Genomic DNA, 19,333 nt, shown 5'->3' on the forward strand with positions numbered 1-19,333 from the left:
TAAACCAAATAATAGCTTCGAAATATCACTCTAGCCTCCGGGACTTTGAATTTTACTAAACCGGGTAGTAGAATCCTTCCCGAGCCTTATCGAGTTCTCGAGCTTAAAACCTCCATTTCCCCTTTCTTTCCATTTTTAGTCGTGGCTCGCCCCTTAGGGTCGCAACCCGCTACAAGTCAGAGGGAAAAGCCCTCTCTACTGGAGGACACAGGCCGCGCTAAGCCCTGTGCCGCGGCACGAGTCCCAAAAACCCAGAAGTCAGCCATGTTTCTTATGTTTTCCCGAGCCTAAATCAATAGTTCATACTCCAAACACCAGCCAAAATCAGAATTGAGCCTATTATTCTTATTCACACATCATAAACATCTCAACAATCCCATAAACAATTCCATATACTCATCAAACACCCAAAACCAATATTGGAATCCTCTCACATGCAAGCCTATAATTCTAACAGAATTCAACAGAATTATATATAAAATATTAAGTTTAGGCCCTTTCCTCTAAGATATGTTCAATCTTGAGCTAATCCCCAAGCACGACAAGTCCAATCCTCCAATTCTTTAGCCTAGAATCCTCAAAGTTTCATCAAAACCTTCAAGCACCATAGAGAGGGAGAGAGAACTGAGTAAGAGAGAGAGTGCTGAGAGTTATGTTTCCTTATACTATTTTCCTAGTTCCAGTGTTTTCTCAAAGCCACTCAGCTACCTACGTCTATCTCAGCTGCCTAATGACCAAAACGCCTCTATGTCCATCCTCAATTCTTTAATGCCACCAAGGGCAATTCCGTCAATTGTCACATCCCGCTAAATCCTCAAGTATTCCTATAAATCCCTATTTAATCCCCAACATACTCAAACAATCTCTAAATCATTACCCGTTACCCAGTAAATCCCGAACATCAACTGTGCTCCCAAAATACCCATAGGCTCCTCCTGAGTTGGGTATGCGATTACGTTGTGACTATTTAGCTAATCTGCTCCCTAGGACCGTCTCATATCGTACATCACCAATATAACACCATACTCTTGTGGCATCAATCACAATACACTCATACATTACATTTATGTCCTAAACAGACTAAAATTACAAATATGCCCCTAATAACCAAATTGGGCCCACATGCATATTTAATTCACCTAAACATACATTTATAGTCATATAATCATTAAATTCACATATGAGCATAATAAAATCAATTATTGTCTTCCGACACGCTAATCAAGGCCTTAAACTTTATTAGCAAATTTGAGACGCTACAACTAAGTCCCATATTTTCTATTTAGTTTTCTCTCCAATTTAGAGAAAAAATATTTGGCATCGGCCCTACGTATTTTTTTTTCCAATTTTCTTTTCCACCTTTCTCCTACCAAACAACTCCACATTTTACTTCTCTCCACTTTTCTCTAAAAAAAATTCCTTCCTCCCACTTTTCTTCTCTAACAAATATAATATTTTTACAAAAAATATTATATTAATAATTTTAAGTATAATATTAGTAACTATTTTTTTTATTCCTAACAAGTAGGAAATACATTTCATTTTTTATTTATTTATGATTCTCCATCCCTCGTATTTTCTTTTTGTTCTATTTTCTTTCTTTAATACCAAACATAGAGTAAAAGTAGGTAATAATTGCACTACACAACACCTGCGCACGTATGACATTTAATATATTTTTTTATCTTCTTATTAGTTACATTTTATGAGAAAATATTATTTAGTGTTGGGATTTTTTCATTTATATATTTATGAAAAAAATTTCTTTCATTTATACCATAATTTAAAATTTGTTTCATTAATATATATATTAAAATTTATATTTTCAAAATTACGGTTTACATAGAAATCATTATGCATTTATGTTTTTTTGCATGACTTTGCTTCTTTGTTCTTTGTGATCATTCACAAGTGTAACTTGTTATTTTATATTTGATAAATTTGGAAGAAAAGCTTGATAATTGATAATTGGGATTTGGTATAAAAACGTATAAATTGTCCATTTAGCAAGAATAGAAGGATGTACATTTATCAATATGTTGCCAGAAATAAACTTATATCTATCATTGTACAAATAAAAATTTAGTAAGATATTTTTCAGTCTCAAATATAAATAAAGTGTAACAAAACATAAAATGAAGGATAAAATACGTCGACTATTAAGCATATCCATACCATTAATTTACACGAGATATATATTTATCAATGCTCTCATAATCAGTAATGACAACTTATCATAAAAATGAACAAATTTTGAAGGATAGGGGAGTTTCTTTCTCTTTCTCTCCGAACACAATTTTATAGTTTATAGTTTACCATTTTAAGCTCATGCAATCCCATGCAACCATAATATAATCTCATGCAATCCAATGCAACATATGACAACTTAAAAATTTATATTTTAATTTCATCATTTTGCAACCTACTGAAATCTCAAATACAAGTTCATGCAACTCAATGCAACTCATGACAGCTTAAAAATTTATATGCTATTTTAATTCTTATGCAACTCATGCAGCCTAAAATGCAAGTCTATGCAACCCAAGACAACTTAAAAACTCATATGCTAATGTCATTCTTATGCAACTCATGCTACCCACTGCAACCTCAAATGCAAGCTCATGCAACCCATGATAACTTAGAAACTCTTATGCTAATTTTATCATTATGCAACCCACTGCAACCTTATACAACCCATGACAACTTAAAAACTCATATGTTAACTTCATCTTTATGCAACTGATACTACTCACTGCAACCTCAAATGCAAGACCATACAACCCTATACAACTCATGACAACTTAAAAATTCATATGTTAATTTCATCATATTGTCTTCCTAAGTTAAGTACATTCTTTAAGTCTCTTTAAAACTGGTCAAATAATTTATTAGCAAATTAAAGATAATCAAGTATTGATGTCAACAAGTATGGAATGGGGTTTCAATGTTAAGTACAATTTTTAAGCGGTCATGGTTGTATTTAGTTGCATATCATATTTCAGATTGCTAATATTGATTTAAAAGTATCATAAATGCAACTTAATTTACCCAACTGAACTTCTTGTTGCAGAGACGAAGTTTAATGACTACAACTTTAAGCTTATACACGTCGTGGATGATGGGCGGGGACATGAGAAATGAGAGTGTGTATGATACAGAGAAACGGGAAGAGAATAGAGAGTGTGACAAAGGAAATAGGAAGAGAAGAGGATTTGTGAGAAAGAGAAAACAAGAGAGAGAAGTGAGAACGTGATAGATAAAACCAGAAGAATAAGAGAAATAATGGACTAGATCGAAGATAAAAGAGAGAAGAATGGATTAGATTGAAGAGAGAAGAGAGAAGAAAGAGAGATCTTAAAATTAAAATGTTAAAATATATTTTAACGTAAAAGGAAAAAAATATATATATATATATATAAAATGAAAGGAAAAGTATAAGGTAGTAAAACTTGAAAAAAAAAATATATTACCGCATATACAGTAATTCCCCTTATGAATTTTAACTAAATAATATATTTAATTCTTTTTGAAAAAATTAATAATTTTTATCATGCAAATTATTAAAATTAACTTTCTACCTGATTTCAGTGATCTATTAAATAATACATTTTATTTTTAAATTTATTCTAATTAATATATTAATTATTATTTTTTGAAACTAAAACTTTTTTTTAAAAAAAAAAATCATGACGTTTTGTTTAATACTTATATTTTTGTTATTCTAGTTTAATTTTTTAAAATAAAAAATAATATAAATGAACTGAAATTAAAATAGTTTTATCCATAAAAAACTTGACAAAATTACGTAGAAGACTAATTTTAATATATTCTATAAAATAGACAATTATTATTAGAAATTTTGAAAATAAAAAGTCAAATATGATATTTAACTAAAATTCAGAAGACTATTATACATTTATTGACTTGTCTACTTAGGCAGATTTTTACATGCCATATTTTCGACCTATTAATCATATTAACCAAATTGTACTACATTTAATTAATTAATACTAATTGTCTTTTGAACATATATTTATGCCACTAAAAACTAGTAATAAATGACAAGAAAAGTTATATTTTTAAATTTCAGTTTCCCATTTTGAGTTAAGGAGTGAAATTCATCGTAATTGTTTCCTTTTTCTCTTGTTACAAATTGGATACTTTAAATAAAATCTTGTTAATATGGAGAGTCGTCTCATATCAGAACAGAAAGTATAGGTTACGTAAGAAAACTTTTTCCACCGTTAATTGTTTGTTATAGTCTTTTAAATTTGACCATGACCATGACCATATTATTGCCTTGCCCATAAATTAACGTGCTCATTTCAACCATAGAAAATATACTATCCCCCCACCAACCATCCCTTATTTTGCCTTAAAATGTCAAAGCCCACGCCCACTCACACTTCATTACCTTACCTAATTTTTCTTTCTTCTAATCAAACCCAATTTCTTTTCTTTTCAAGTTCCAACACAAAACACAACATATTTTTGTGTATAAGTAGCATGTCTTCGACATTATGCTCAATACAAAGCCTATATTAAAATAAATAGCTCTTATTAAAAAAAAATTATTTGGGTTTTATTTTTTTTAACCTTATGTTTTATAAAATGGTTCAAATAATTACTTAAATTTGATTTTGATTAAAAAAAATTTGAACTAAAATTACAAATAATTAACCAAAATAACAATTCACAATAAAAGTACGATTATTCTACGTAACAGCTGTATTGTTATATTCATTTTTTACATCAAAAGCGTGTTTAAGAGTTGATTTGAACAATTTGTAATACGAGGTCCAAACAAATAAGGGACAAAACATAAAGTCAAAAAAAGTATAAACCGTCTTAATTTGATTTTTTTTTTTTAAAATGGATTGTTATTTTTTGTTGAGTTTATACTTATTTGGATTATGTGCTTTGTTTAAGTACATGTTTTGACCATGTGTTTTGATAAACTATTTTTTGAACTATGTGTTTTGTAAAATAGTTCAAATAGATCTCTAAATATGATTTAAATCAAAGTTTTTTTTTAACTAAAATCACAAATAATTCACCAAGCATACAACTATAACAAAAACACAATCATTATGCAAATAAATGTGTTGTTATATTCAATTTTTTTTTATCGAAATAAGATTTAGAGATCTATTTGAATCATTTTACAAAACACAATGTCCAAAAAATAATTTGTCAAAACATAAAATCTAAACAGGTAATGAGACAAAACATAAAAACAAAAACGTTTAAAGTTGTTATTGTTAAATGACACGTACCACACACCTAAATAACTCTTAACAGTAGTTAAAAAACAACTTATCAACAACAACAATAATAGTAAAAATAATAAATAACATATTTGCCCATCGAACTATTACCACTGTATGATTGTGGCCAATGAATGATTTGCGATGTTTTAAATTCCCTTCAAACTATTATCGTTACATTATTGTGTTCCTTCTATTAGTTTTCATCATACATGACTAACAAAGTATTGATTTGACACTTTAAGTATTGACGTGACATTGCCACGTCACTGTCACGTGTATAATTAAAATTTTAAAAAATTAATTTAAATTAAATAATTAATTGAAAATCAATTTTCTTATTAAAACTTTATTACATTATTTATTTATTTATATATTTTGTTTAAGATAATTAAATTGAATTTGAATCAACCAAAACTAAAACTAAACTCTTTAATTATACTTAAACCTAAGTTCTAAAATTAAATCACAAAATCAAACATTCACTTTGAAAAACCAAATCAGACATAGCTAAGCCCAATAATCTATGCTTCATCTTCAAGCTCATATTCAAACTAAAAATTCAAATTCAAACTCGGATTCAAGCAAACACAAGAAGATTTCAACTTTTCAAACACAAAATGGGTGACTGGGTTCGCATCTCAGTGCTTTGCATCTGGGTTCGCAGTGGCTTGCGACTGGGTTCTTACAGATGGGCTCGGGGATGCGTGCGCTTGGAATCACATGGGTGTCTCGACTAGGCTCGCGCACCTGCGAGAAAGGCTGGGCACGGAGTCACGGATGGAGCTGGGGGTCTGGGAGTTCGTGGAGATGGGATCGAGTTGAAGAGGAGGCGAGGGTTTGGGGATGGCAATGATTTTTGGGCTGGGCTCTCTCGGAGCTTGGGCTCGTGGGGAATAGGCAAGGGGTAGTACTGTAACGCTCTGGATAACCAAGACTGTTACACTGTGTGTTTAAAATAGTGCAAGACTTGCTAATCAAGTCATTTGAATAAAGATGTGATCCTAAAGTCATAATCAAGTTAGGGTTAAAAGTTTTTGGTCATAAACGGACAATTTTCATTAAAATAAATATTTAGCACACGGGATCCCAAAAACAAGGTTTAAAGGACAAATTTACAAACTTCCAAAAACAGTCATATACAATCAAAGGCCACTATAATGGCAAGATACACATTTAGGTTTCTGTCCTTGTACCATCCCTCGGTCGTGGTGGACGAGCAGCTGACAATGTACACCTCGCCCCCAGAGCTTTCCAACTCATGGTTGGTCCATCTTACCCTTGTCTTTACCTACACCACGTAGCACCCGTGAGCCAAGGCCCAACAAGAAAACCATAACAGCATAGCAGACACATAATCAGTGATGACAATCAATGAATCATCCAGATATTCAACTAGCCATAAGCCTCAGATTAACAACAGAAAACATATTTATATTCAACAGTTAATCACAATCATCATACAATATTCAAGGTCGACGCCCTTAGGCCGCACCCTCTGTTTAACTCACTGACTCCGGCTCTCTTAGTCCGAGTCCAGTGTTTATCTAGCTGACCCCAGCTCTCAGTGGCCGAGTCGCGTCCTGTGTGCAAATTATCAACCCCGGCTCTCTTAGGCCGTTTATTTCATGCTCACATGGCATATCACAATAATACAACATTTGTATTCAAATACAGGGAATCTCAGTCCCAACACAGCCACACAAGGGTGAAGTTTTCTTACCTTTAATTCCGAACGAAGATAATAGAATGGTCTTGAGCACGATCCTCAGTCCTAAGCCTTGGCGATAAACCTAATCACAGTGTCCAATGGGTAATTGTTAACTTCCAATCCAAATAAGTACTTAGGAGACAGAAACTAGCCTCCGGGACCTCAATTTATACTAAACCGGGTAGTATAAATTATCCTGAGCGCCCAGGTTCGAACCCCCGAGCCTTGCCAATTCTAGAAAAAATTTTCTAAGGCTAAAATCCCCAGGCGGGTTGCGACTTGGTCCCCCAAGTTAGAGAGCAAGGTCCCAAGCCAAATGGGAGGCGGGTTGCGACTTGGCCTAGTGAGTCGCGTCGCACCCCCAAGTTAGAGAGCAACCAGGCCACACGCGCTGCGGTGCCCCAGGGCTGGGCCGCGGTGTGCCTCCTTCGAACCTAGAAATTATGGGTTTTCCTCATGTTTCTCCCAGCCAACTATCCCATAATTCAAGCCCAATAAAGCCTCTCAATCATAACTAAACCCAGCTACGAGTTCAGAATTAAATCACATACTTTATACATTAATCTCCTAACAATTATACTAAAATCAATACCCCAATTCAGTAGAAATTACCACTCAACACTCAGTTATTTTAATACCCAAAACTCAGTCTAATCCCACACAAATACCGGAATTCCTTAACATGATCTGTGATGAAAATTTACCTCAATTATGGTTGATTCCCACAAGCTAGAACCTCCAAGCCTAAGCTTATGTCCTAGCTAAACCTCCTGGTTTCCAAGCCTCAATTCATCCAAATTCCAGCTTCAAGCCTAAGCTCCTCAACCCTTCAATTCCTTCAGCAGCTCAAATTCAATCACCGAATGAGAGAGAGGGGGGAGAAATCGTGAGAGAGATGAGAGAGAGCGCTGAACATTCCTTTGATTCCAGTAGAGAATAGTGGGTTCCAACTCCTTCTAGGACTTAGCTGACAATACCCTTGGCCAATAAAATGACTAAAATGTCCTCTCATAGTTTACTTAGCCCTTTAATTGCTCTAAGGGTAAATTAGTCATTTTGCTCCTAATTTATGCTAATTCCTCAACAATTAATCCAATCGTAACCAATTAATCACCAAATACTTATTCAATATCCATAATTCCCTAAATATCCACTAAATTCCCTTCCAAATACCCCTAGGCTCCCCCGAGCCGGGTATTAACCCCCGCCGTGACTATTTCACCAATCCACCCACTAGGACCGTCTCGATCCATACGCTGCAAATATATGCACATAATAATGTGGTCTCAACAATTTATCACATATAATCACATTTATGCCCTCTACGGACCAAAATTACAAATATGTCCTTATAAGCTATAAATAACCCACATGCATGTCTAATATCCACAAACATGCATGCCACATACTCATATAATCATATTATTCATGCATGCCACATAATTATGTATTAAATCATTAAATCACACATATATCAATCACGTCCTCTCGACATGCTAATCAAGGTCCTTAAGCCTTATTAGTGATTTTGAGTTATTACAAGTACGCTCGGCTTGGAGCTCTGGTGGTTATGGCGATGGAGAATGGTGGTCGGAGGTGGGTATGGCGGCGGCTAGGGTTCCATGTGAGGAAAGAAGATGAAGGAAAGAGAGAGAAGGTGGGAGGGGGGGGGGGGATTAGAGGCTGTGTATTCTTTTTTAGTTTTAAATTAATTTTCATTTTTTTATCTTATTATTTTAATATTATTAATTTTTAATTTAAATATTTAATTGAAATTAATATTGCGAATCATGCAGAATCAGAAAATTGTAATAGTTGGGGAGCCAAAAATATTATTTATTCTAATAAAAATAGAAAGTGTATGTGCACAGATGTAAATAAAAGATGATTGAGAGGACAAATATGCCCTCACACAAAAATTCTAGCACCTAATCATTGGGGACAGCTCCGCAAACACTAATTGTTGACAGCATATTACAGTTTAAACCCTTAAAAATCCAACACCACCTTGTTTTAAATACAGCTTAGCTTAGTCTACAATGTAAATAAATAATTATATTTCATAATTAAATAATCCACATTTTCTTAAACTGCTCACATGAAAACCCCCACCTCCTCCGGCCAAAAAAAAACTACATAGTTTACCTAAACCAATTAATTATGTAATTATTTTAATTAGTATTCCTTAATCCGTATCCATCCCGCAGCCCCATCAGTCCTTCCTAATTCCCATAGGTTATTACATAAAAAATAATAATATTTTTCAAATTGGGGAAAAAAAAGAAGAAAAAAAAAGCAAACAAGACCGAGATTTGGAAGGAAGGGAAAGGGAGGATTCTTAAAGAGTGTCTGTTTGTTTGCTTCTCTTTGGGGAAATTTCGTGACTGAAGCACACAGTTGCGGAGCTGAAACGACGACGTTTCCTTAGGGGTTGCCGGCGATGGGCGATGATAAGACGTCGTCGATTGTAATGGCCAACAGAGACAGAGAGCGAGATCGCGAGCTTCTCATCCCCGTCGCTGACTCTGCTCACGACGAAGCTTCTTCCAAACCTTCTTCCTCGTCATCATCGACTCATCACCCCGGTCGCGAGGTATATTTCGCTCATTTGGATTTCAGTTAGGCGCTTGATCGCTTTGATTTTTTTTTTTCCATTTCTGTTTGGTTGCCAGGAAATTCTTTAGAATTGCAGGGGAAATTAGAGTTCTATAGTTTTTATGTATTTTTATTTTTTATCGTGATTTGGGAATGGTAAAGCTTCTCTGATAGTCCGAGTCAGAGTCATAGCTCTTAGTTGTGTTTGACTTGACCTAGTACATTTCATTTTCTTTTTTTGTAGCGAATTGATTTGCAAAACTCAGATTCGCTTGGTTTGCTGCTTGTTTTGTAGTTGTGTTTACTTTTGATGATGATGATTTGTGATTGAAATTTAAAGCGTACTGGAATTAGAAGGGTCATTCGGATTTTACACTTGATTCTAATGGAAAGATTTATACAAGGAAATAAAGGGTTTATTGTTATTTATCATTTTTATTGGTGTGTGATGATTTAAACTACATTCAACTGGATTTCAGAGTTTGTTTAGAAAGTTAAGTGTAATATGGGTCGAACAAAGTTATGCCCTGAGAGCAATTTTTCACTGATAATTTTTTATCTTAATTCAAGTGATCGATTTTGAGAAATATGATGCATATATGATATGTGTATAATTATATATAACTCTATGACACATAATTTATGCATATCCCATTTTTTATAATCTCTTTGTAACCTGGTTTGTTCTGATTATACATACATTTGTGTGTCTGTCTTATATGCCTAACTCTTGCTTAACTTTGTTATGTCACTTGTAGACTTTTACCAAAGTCGTTAGAAGCTGGGCGTCAAAAAAGTTCATGACAGGATGGTGCGCTTTTCTTACTTCCACCTCTTAATTATATTTATAATTCTTTTACTTAATAGGGTTTAGACATTTGGGCGAGGATGTTCTCTCTGCATGTAAAATAGGAAGACAACTTTTCAGCAACCGCCATTGCTACTACTGATACTACAGCCAACAGCAACTGCTACTGCCACTAAAGTTGTGTACTTAATGGGAATTAGAGATTCTACACTAAAAAAAGAAAGACAATTATGGTGTTATTGCTAATTTCTTCAATGACCAAACACCAGCTATCTAATTTTCATCTTCTTGTTTGTCTCATTGGATTTAAAAAGTTTGTAGTGTTTATGTTTTATGGATGGTAATGGAGGTGGGTGCAATTAAAGTTTGTTGGCAAATTATGCGATTCTTTTTATACAGCAAATTCATTTGTATAGTTATGGATTTTCTCCTCTTTGCTGTTGTATTATATTTTGACTCTTTGCTTTGTTTGCAGTGTGATCTTATTTCCAATAGCTATAACTTTCTATATTACGTGGTGGTTTATTCACTTTGTGGACGGTTTTTTCTCACCAATTTATGCTCAACTTGGAATTGATATTTTTGGTAAGCATATCTGCTATCTGGCAGTACGTTGTGTTCTCCATTCTATTTATTTGATGATTATGAAAAACATTATTCAATTACATTTGGAACCAATTTCGATGAAGCAATATTTTGGTTTAAACTACTTCTGTTGACTTGTAATGTTGTTAGTGAGTTCTCTCATGGATTAGAAATAGTAAATGAACAATTTTGTATGCTTAGGATTATTATGTGCCACGTATTGTTAGAATGGCATACTATACATGTCTTCTATGATATTGAAACTAAATATTCTCGTGAGATCTTTATAGCCTCTTATTTTATTCTCTCTCTGCCTTTGATGTGTCTGTCTTCCTATACCTCTCCATATTACTTCATACACCTACAAACAAATTCCCTGAGCTAGAACATCTCTCTTCATGTCTTGGTAGAACCTTATATCGTCACCATTGTTATAGTTTCACTTGGCAATTCTTCTGCCTTTACCAAAGATTTAGTAATTATCTCACTTTGCTTTTGGGGACCACCTCTTTGTGGTTTGGAACTGAGCTTCCCGATTCCCATATTAGTGCTCTTTCAAGATAATGTACTATAGGATCTGACTTGATATATCTATTCAAGAATTTCCTTGGTAAATTGAAGTTCTTTTGTTTCTAGAACTAAATGCATTTCTAAAGTCTAGAGTTTCACTTCATAGTCAGATGGTTAGTTGCTTGCTCCAAATCCATTTGTTACGAGAAGAATGTGATTTTAGATTGTGCAATGAGTAGTTATCTTGTATACGTCTACCTAGTCAATTATTTTTTGACTTGTTCACATTGGCATCAGGTCTTGGATTTGTAACTTCCATAACATTCATCTTCTTGGTCGGGGTGTTCATGTCATCGTGGTTGGGTGCTTCAGTCCTGAATCTTGGGGAGTGGTTTATCAAACGGATGCCTTTTGTTCGTCATATCTACAATGCTTCCAAGCAGATTAGTGCTGCCATATCCCCAGGTCTGCTCCATATTATTATAACTTGTTATTTTAATTGAATTAGCATAGTGAGGTACGTGAGCTGGAATCTGCAGTCTATAAAATCTATGGCTTCATAATTTCAGATCAAAATACACAAGCTTTCAAGGAGGTTGCCATCATAAGACATCCACGTATTGGTGAATATGCATTTGGGTTCATCACTTCATCTGTTGTTCTCCAGGTTTGTTTATCATTTTTTGTATTTCTGGAACTAATCATATCTAGACTGCCTTTAGTTGAATAGCAAGCTTGTGCTATGTGCTGCCAAATTGCCAATCCTTAATTTGTTTTTTATTTTACTGTTCTTTTGATGTCAGTGGAACATCTGTGAAACTTACTTCGACTCTCTTCTTCAATTTAACAGGAATAATTTGTTGAATTTGTTTGATTAACTCGGTGTAAATTTTGCCACTAAGAGTGTATTTCTTTTTCTTCTTAAAAAGAAGAGTACTTTACTTCCTACATGCTGTCTAGTGTAAAGAGTTGGGCTATGTCATTCTGATGATGTGTTGGAAATTGAGGTTGTGATGTTTGAGAATGAATATTGGTGGCTAACAAGTTAAATAGATTACATGGATTCATTTGTTTGAACATTAGCAAGTAATAATGGCTCGAGTTTTTTTTCCCCTGATGCAGAATTATTCTGGAGAGGAGGAGCTATGCTGCGTTTATGTGCCAACCAACCATCTATACATTGGTGATATATTCCTTGTGAACGCCAACGATGTTATAAGGCCAAATTTATCAGTTAGAGAAGGAATTGGTCAGTACTTTGATTTTAATACTTTTATTATTTCTAGACTATTGGAGTATAATTGATTTCACCTTTTAACTGTGATAAAACTGGAAATTGCACATTGTCCGTCATTACTAAATACAAACCTTTCAGGGTCTCCAGTTTAGGACATTATGTTACCCGTACCCTCATTAGATGCCACCGTGCAAAGGGGCTTTGACATGTATAGTTTTCCTGATTTGACAATGTTGCCCCCCTGTTTAGAACATTGAGGGGTGGGTCTTGGTCTTATAGTGTGTTAAATTCGTGTTCTTTAAATTACTATTAGTTTTCAGTTTTTTGGTTGTTACTTCAGCTGCTCTGCATAAAGCAGAGGAGTTATATATGACCTCAAAAGTGAATAATTTTTTTTTTGTCTGGAAAAGTGAACAAACTCTTGGTTTACCATTAATTAATACACGTTCACAGAGATATCCCTTCTCTTTTTCTCAAATGCAGAAATTGTAGTTTCCGGAGGCATGTCGATGCCCCAGATGCTGTCAACGGTTGATCAACAGATTTCGCCAGCAGATAGAAGTAGTAGACCTAACAGAAGCTGAGTGAGGATGTTAGCTGTAGCAGGGTTGTTTGCTTATATATCTCATGATTTCTTTCTTTGAGTGGTCAGAAAGGCCTGGCAACCAATTTGTTGTTTGCGCTGAATTGATTTGATCAAATTGTCAAATTTTTGGTTGTTGTATTCTGGCTGATCTGATGGCATCTGTAACATCGTTTATCAAGTTATTAGGATGTAGAAATATTTGATTGGAAATATAGTTTTGTTGATGATACAGGATTGTAATAGGCAATTCCATTTTAAAATTCCTTTGGTTAATATTTATTTATTATGCTGAATCTGATGCTTTTAGGCAAAAGCCATTTTGTACATGTGAACTTATTAAGTAGAGGGACGAGTAAGCAACTGGTTGTGTAGTAGCAGCAGTATGATTTTTCTCTACTTGCAAGGAGACTTTCTGTTCGGCTTTTGTGGCAATACTTTTATTATGGCAATGTTCAGGAGACCTTTCTAAAAAAGAACAGACAAATAGCGATTATTCTCAATACGAGGGAACAAAAAAAAAAGCTCTTTTCATCTAAGTCAGAAATAAAAGCACTAAAAATATATTTATTACTTTTCACAAATGAACTGGTTTATACTGAGGAATAATAGAGAAAGAATAATACTTTCGTTACCAAATGTCGATCTGTCATAATGTCTTTCCTTGTTTCATAGATATATCTATTATTACGTATAATCACGTGGCTATGTGTTTATTGATTGGTAAACAATTCTGACTTTTTTTCCTGCCTTCCTACTCCTATGCCAATTCAGAACCAGAATTTAACTCTGCCATGACAAGTAATGACTAATTAAAACTACATTCAATCTACACAACTTTTTAGAGTATTAGTGGATATATTTTTCCATAATAAACAAGTAAATAATTATGTACTCGTGTGGTGCTTCAAATTGGTGATACTACCATAGAAAGGGTTGATTAACTATTTTGTGTTGTTCTTGTAAGGGAATACGACGAGTGCATATAAGATTAACAAAAAAATGGAAGGGTGGGTTAATTGTTATATTATTATTTTAGATTAAATAAATGTGACACAGATTGTCACATATTGTAATATATAAAAGGGAGTTATAATATTTGGATATATGTAAATATTCAAATATGTAATATATTTGATGTTACAAATCCAGTTACAAATTTGTAACTCTCAAATATTGCACATTATTGTGTAGATTTGTTGTTACACAATTTTAAGTTGAATTTCTTAAAGACATAAGTGAAATGATTGTTGGAGACCTGGTTTTAACTCCAATAATGTGTTTGGAGATTACAAAATCAACTGAGAATGATTTGGAACTGTTTGAAAAAAACAACACAATTTTGTGTGCTGAAATTGGCTAGTGGCCGTAGCCAGCAATGCCCATGGCCACGCCGCAACCAGGAGGGCTCGTTGCCAAATTTTAGTTTTTTCCAACCTTTTTGAACGGCTCTAACAACACAAATAACTCTCAAATCTCATTTTTAATTTCATAACACATCCAATTAATCATTGGTAACAACCATGGGGTTGGTGGAATTTGAAATTCAAATGATGTCTCTAAACTCTATAAAGAGGAGCCTATTGCTCACTTGTAAGACACAATTTCTCTATCCATTAGAGCACTTGGCTAGAAAACACCTAGAAGCTTGATAATTCCATAAAGTTATTTCCAAAATTGTGAGAGTTCTCTTAGTGCTTGAGTTAGGGGGAAATAAGCTTTTGGATAAAGGTTTCAAACCTTGTTCAAGTTGGTGATCCCCAACATTCTTCACTTTGGTTGTGTGAGTGAGAGTTTCTTGTTCTTTGTTCTTGTTCTTATTTACTTGTATTTCTTGTTTAAGAGTTGTAATATTTTATTTCTTTTTGTTTCAAACACTATTACTTTATTTGTATCTTTTATTTAGAGTTGTAATTTTCTATTCTCTTCTTCTACTTCTTCTTATTCTATTTGTAATTTTCAAACATAGAGTTGTAACATTCTTTAATCAATCCTTGTTTATTTGTATATTTTGCTTAGAGTTGTAAAGGTCTTTTGACCATTTCCATTGAGGCAACTTATTTTTTCCTAACATTCAAAAGATTATCCCTTGTTTGTTTCAATGGAAGGTGAGACTATCAAAATCATGAACCAAGACCTAGTGAGGTTGGACAGGTTTGATGGACCCAATTTCACTAGGTGGAAAGACAAGGTGAGATTTCTCTTGACCACTCTCAATATAACGCCTTGGTTACTCTAAGACCGTTACTGTGAACTTTGAACCGTGCTTAACTCGCTAATCGAGTTCTTTGGTTATAAACGTGCATCTAGGTGTCATTAATAGGTTAAGGTGAAAAACCAATCAAAATGAAATGATATATTTTATATAAATATAAAATTGTTCATGGGCCAGTAAAAACGTTTACAAGTTATTTACAATCCAGAATGGTCATTACAGTTTAAAATTTACAATTCGCCGACCTAAGCGGCAAAAATAGGGCAAACCCCCTAGTTCCTCTGAGAAACTCATTGGCCGTGGTGGTCAAGCGGTCGCATATGTACACATCACCACCTAAGCTCTCCACTCAAGGCTGGGTGAGCTTTTCTTTCCCTTTACCTGCACCACATAGCACCCATGAGCCAAAGCCCAGCAAGAAAACTCAATACTGCATATAAATATTATCAAATGATTATCATTATAATCATACATAGCTTATAGCCCTGAACAGATGAGTGATTTAACACTTGAGGTTCTAGTAAACCATAATGAGTGACTGACGAACAAGTCACTACGGGGCTCGGCACCCATAGCCATGTGACAATTCAGTCACTTGGACCTCCTGACCTTGGCTCCAATCAAATGAGTGACTGATGGGCAGTCACTACGGGGTTCGACACCCATAGCCATGTGACAATTCAGTCACTTGGACCTCCTGGCCCTGGCTCCAATCAAATGAGTGACTGATGGGTAGCCACTACGAGCTCGGCACCCACAGCCATGTGACGAAGCAGTCACCTGGGCTCTCTGGCCCTGACTCTAAGTGACTAGCCATAGGCTAGACAAGCGCTTTTAGTTTTCATCAAACTTGAGGCCGGTCCGGCATTAATAATCATTTGAGTCATTCAATGTAGATGTCGATTCGATCTAATCTTTGTCGGCTTGCGTTAAACACGCTAAGACCGTTCTTGACTTATCAGTCAATACCATGTGACCAGTGCTCAATACTACTACCGAACTTGACTAATGAGTCACAACTTCACAGTTAATACTGACACCATTGGCAATTCTAACTATTTAGTCAGTGCCATGCACAAGTGAGCAACATTTGCTAAGCGTTCGATATGCAATCAATGTCCATATTTAAACATTCAACGCGCCTCAAGAATAACCATGCATGCCACATATGGGGTGCAGTTTTCTTACCTCTGGTTCGAGCAAGAATTAATAAAAGAACGACCCTTGAGAACGATCACCCTTTTAGTTCCTTGACGGTCACCCAGTCATAACAAATTACGGGATCCCATCAATAAAATGAATAACAAAGGTTCCCGGACCAAAACCTAGCCTCCAAGACATTGAATCCTACTAAAACGGGTGGTAGGATCGATCCCGAGGCCTAAGGTTTGAATCCCCAAGCCAAAAACCCACTTTTGGCCAAAATGCCACTAAGGGCCGCGACCCTACCTCACCATGTCGCGGCCCACTTCCTCAACCAAAAGCGGCTGAACTTCATTTCCCAAACACGGGCCGCGACCCTCTTTCTCCATGTCGCAGCCCAATGACCCAGCAACTTCTCCCTTCCTCTTCAATGAGCTTGGGCCGCGGCGCTCTAGAACAGAGCCGCGACCCCACCTGAAACTCAGCCAAAAAACCCCTGTTTTTCCCCTTCGAACTCATTCCAAAACCTCGTTAAAACTCTCCCAATATCACCAAGCAAAACCACCAATTGTTACCACAACTTATCTACCATACAAGCATCAAAACCTAAGCCTTACACCAATCAAAACTTCATCAAATTCCCCATTTTAATGATCAAAACCAGCACAAAAACAGGGCAAGGAACTATAAAATGGAACTAAAACCTTACCTTAAGCTTAAGTTGAATCCTCTTCAATGGTTGAACACTAGCCTAAGACCTCAAGCTTCAATCTCCAAGCTTGAATCCCCAAACTTGCTTCAAAATTCAAAGGAAGGAGAAGAGAAAGATGATGATCGTGAGGAAGGCAACAAGGCTTTGTTTTTGGTTCTTTTTCTACAGCCTCCAGCCTTTATATAGGCTAGGTAAAATGAACAAAATACCCTCCATGCTTAAATCACTTCTTAACAACCCCAAGGGTAAAATCGTCATTTCCCGCCTATCTCGTTAATCACAATTAATGCTCTCCAATTCCGCTATTCTCAAATACTAATAAAATCATATCCCATTACCCTTTAATTCCCGGTAATGCTCTAATCATCAAACCACCCCGAGACTCACCCCGAGCTCCGAACTTAAACCTATTATGACCAAATCGCTAACTTGTTACTCAAAGATCGTCTCATGCCGAATGGCTCGAAAAAATCCACATTATTATGTGGCCTCAACAATAGTTCATCAACATGCATGAAAACACACAACTATGCCCTCAACGGACCAAATTACCAAAATGTCCCTATAATGAAATGTGGACCCACATGCATGCATTTAACATCATATTATAATATAATTCACATAAACATGCACGTAATCATTTAATGGAATAATAAATCATTATGGCCCTCCCGGCCTTCTAATCCAACCATTAAACCGCATTAGAGATTTTAGGGCATTACACTCAAGATCGCCTACATCCTAGATTTCACACTTGAACTTCTCCCAACGCCATCCGACAAGGACACCCCTGAGGTGGTGGATAAAAGAAGGAAGAGGGAGGAGGACAATCTCCTTTGTAGGGGTCATATCCTCAACGCTCATTTCGATAGGCTCTATGACCTCTACACCAAGACCAAATCAGCAAAGGAGATATAGGATGCACTTGAGACAAAATTCAAGGTGGAAGAGGAAGGTACCAAGAAGTTTTTTATTTCCCAATATATTGATTTCAAGTTTTTTTGGTGATAAACTTATTCTTCCTCAAATACATGAGCTACAAATAATTGTTAACAAATTCATAGTTTTGAAGATTGAGCTTCCCGAGGCCTTTCAAGTTGGTGCTATAGTGGCAAAATTACCACAAACTTGGAGGAGCTATAGGAAAAGAACCATTCATAAAAATGAGGATTATTCTTTGGAGGAAATCCAAAATCATATTCGAATCGAGGAGGAATCGATATGTAGAGACAAACTGGTGGATGGGTCTAATGGAGTGACTTCTCAAGCAAATATGGTGGCACAACCAAAACATCCCAAAAACAAAGGGAAGGACAAGAAGGGTAATGAGACATATTTGGGTCCAAAAACCAACCCAAACAAGTTTAAGGGCGAGAAAGGTCTTTGTTTTGTGTGTTGGAAAAATGGTCACTATGCTAGGGAGTGTAGGCATAGAAAATACCAACAAGGACCTAAGGTAAATGCAACTCAAGAGGAGAATATAGTTGCTACCCTTAATGAGGTGAATGCGGTCCAAGGCAAGGTGAAGGGATGGTGGTATGACACACATGAGACCGTCCATGTCACCTATGACAAATCATTGTTCAAGACCTTTGAAGAGTCAAATGGCAACCATGAGATTCAAATGGGCAATGAGGGCAAATCCAAGGTACTTGGCAAAGGTACCTGTTATCCCCATTTCCTGCGTTGGGCCCGAGACAGTGGTCTAGGCCCACTAACTGGGCAATTGGGGTTGGGCCCAGCCCATACCTGTTTGGTAGGAGCTGGCCAATGTTGACGGCCCAAGTGTGGGTCTAGACCCGGACGGTGTCTAGGAAGGATGATCCGGGACGATCATCTGGGAGACGTGCAGCTGTTTGGGGTTACGCTCAAAATGTATGCAAAACGCTCCCGGAGCCTGGTAAGATTCGGGACCTGTGTGAACGATCCGGGCCTATGGTAAACGAAGAGGGATAGAGGTAAATGAA

The 19,333-nt window shown here is 35.6% G+C and overlaps 1 protein-coding gene across 1 annotated transcript; it reads left to right on the forward strand.

Annotated features, from left to right (window-relative positions):
* Positions 1-9,088: 9,088 nt before the first annotated feature.
* On the forward strand, positions 9,089-13,695 carry LOC133797047 (protein LIKE COV 1-like). The gene is made up of 7 exons (XM_062234813.1): positions 9,089-9,571; positions 10,332-10,384; positions 10,857-10,966; positions 11,774-11,941; positions 12,046-12,143; positions 12,599-12,725; positions 13,197-13,695. The coding sequence occupies exons 1-7, from the start codon at positions 9,419-9,421 to the stop codon at positions 13,295-13,297; spliced, it is 810 nt and encodes a 269-aa protein (XP_062090797.1). The 5' UTR covers positions 9,089-9,418; the 3' UTR covers positions 13,298-13,695.
* Positions 13,696-19,333: the final 5,638 nt, after the last annotated feature.

The sequence above is a fragment of the Humulus lupulus genome, chromosome 8 (genome assembly GCF_963169125.1).
Source record: "Humulus lupulus chromosome 8, drHumLupu1.1, whole genome shotgun sequence".
Lineage (NCBI taxonomy): Eukaryota > Viridiplantae > Streptophyta > Magnoliopsida > Rosales > Cannabaceae > Humulus > Humulus lupulus.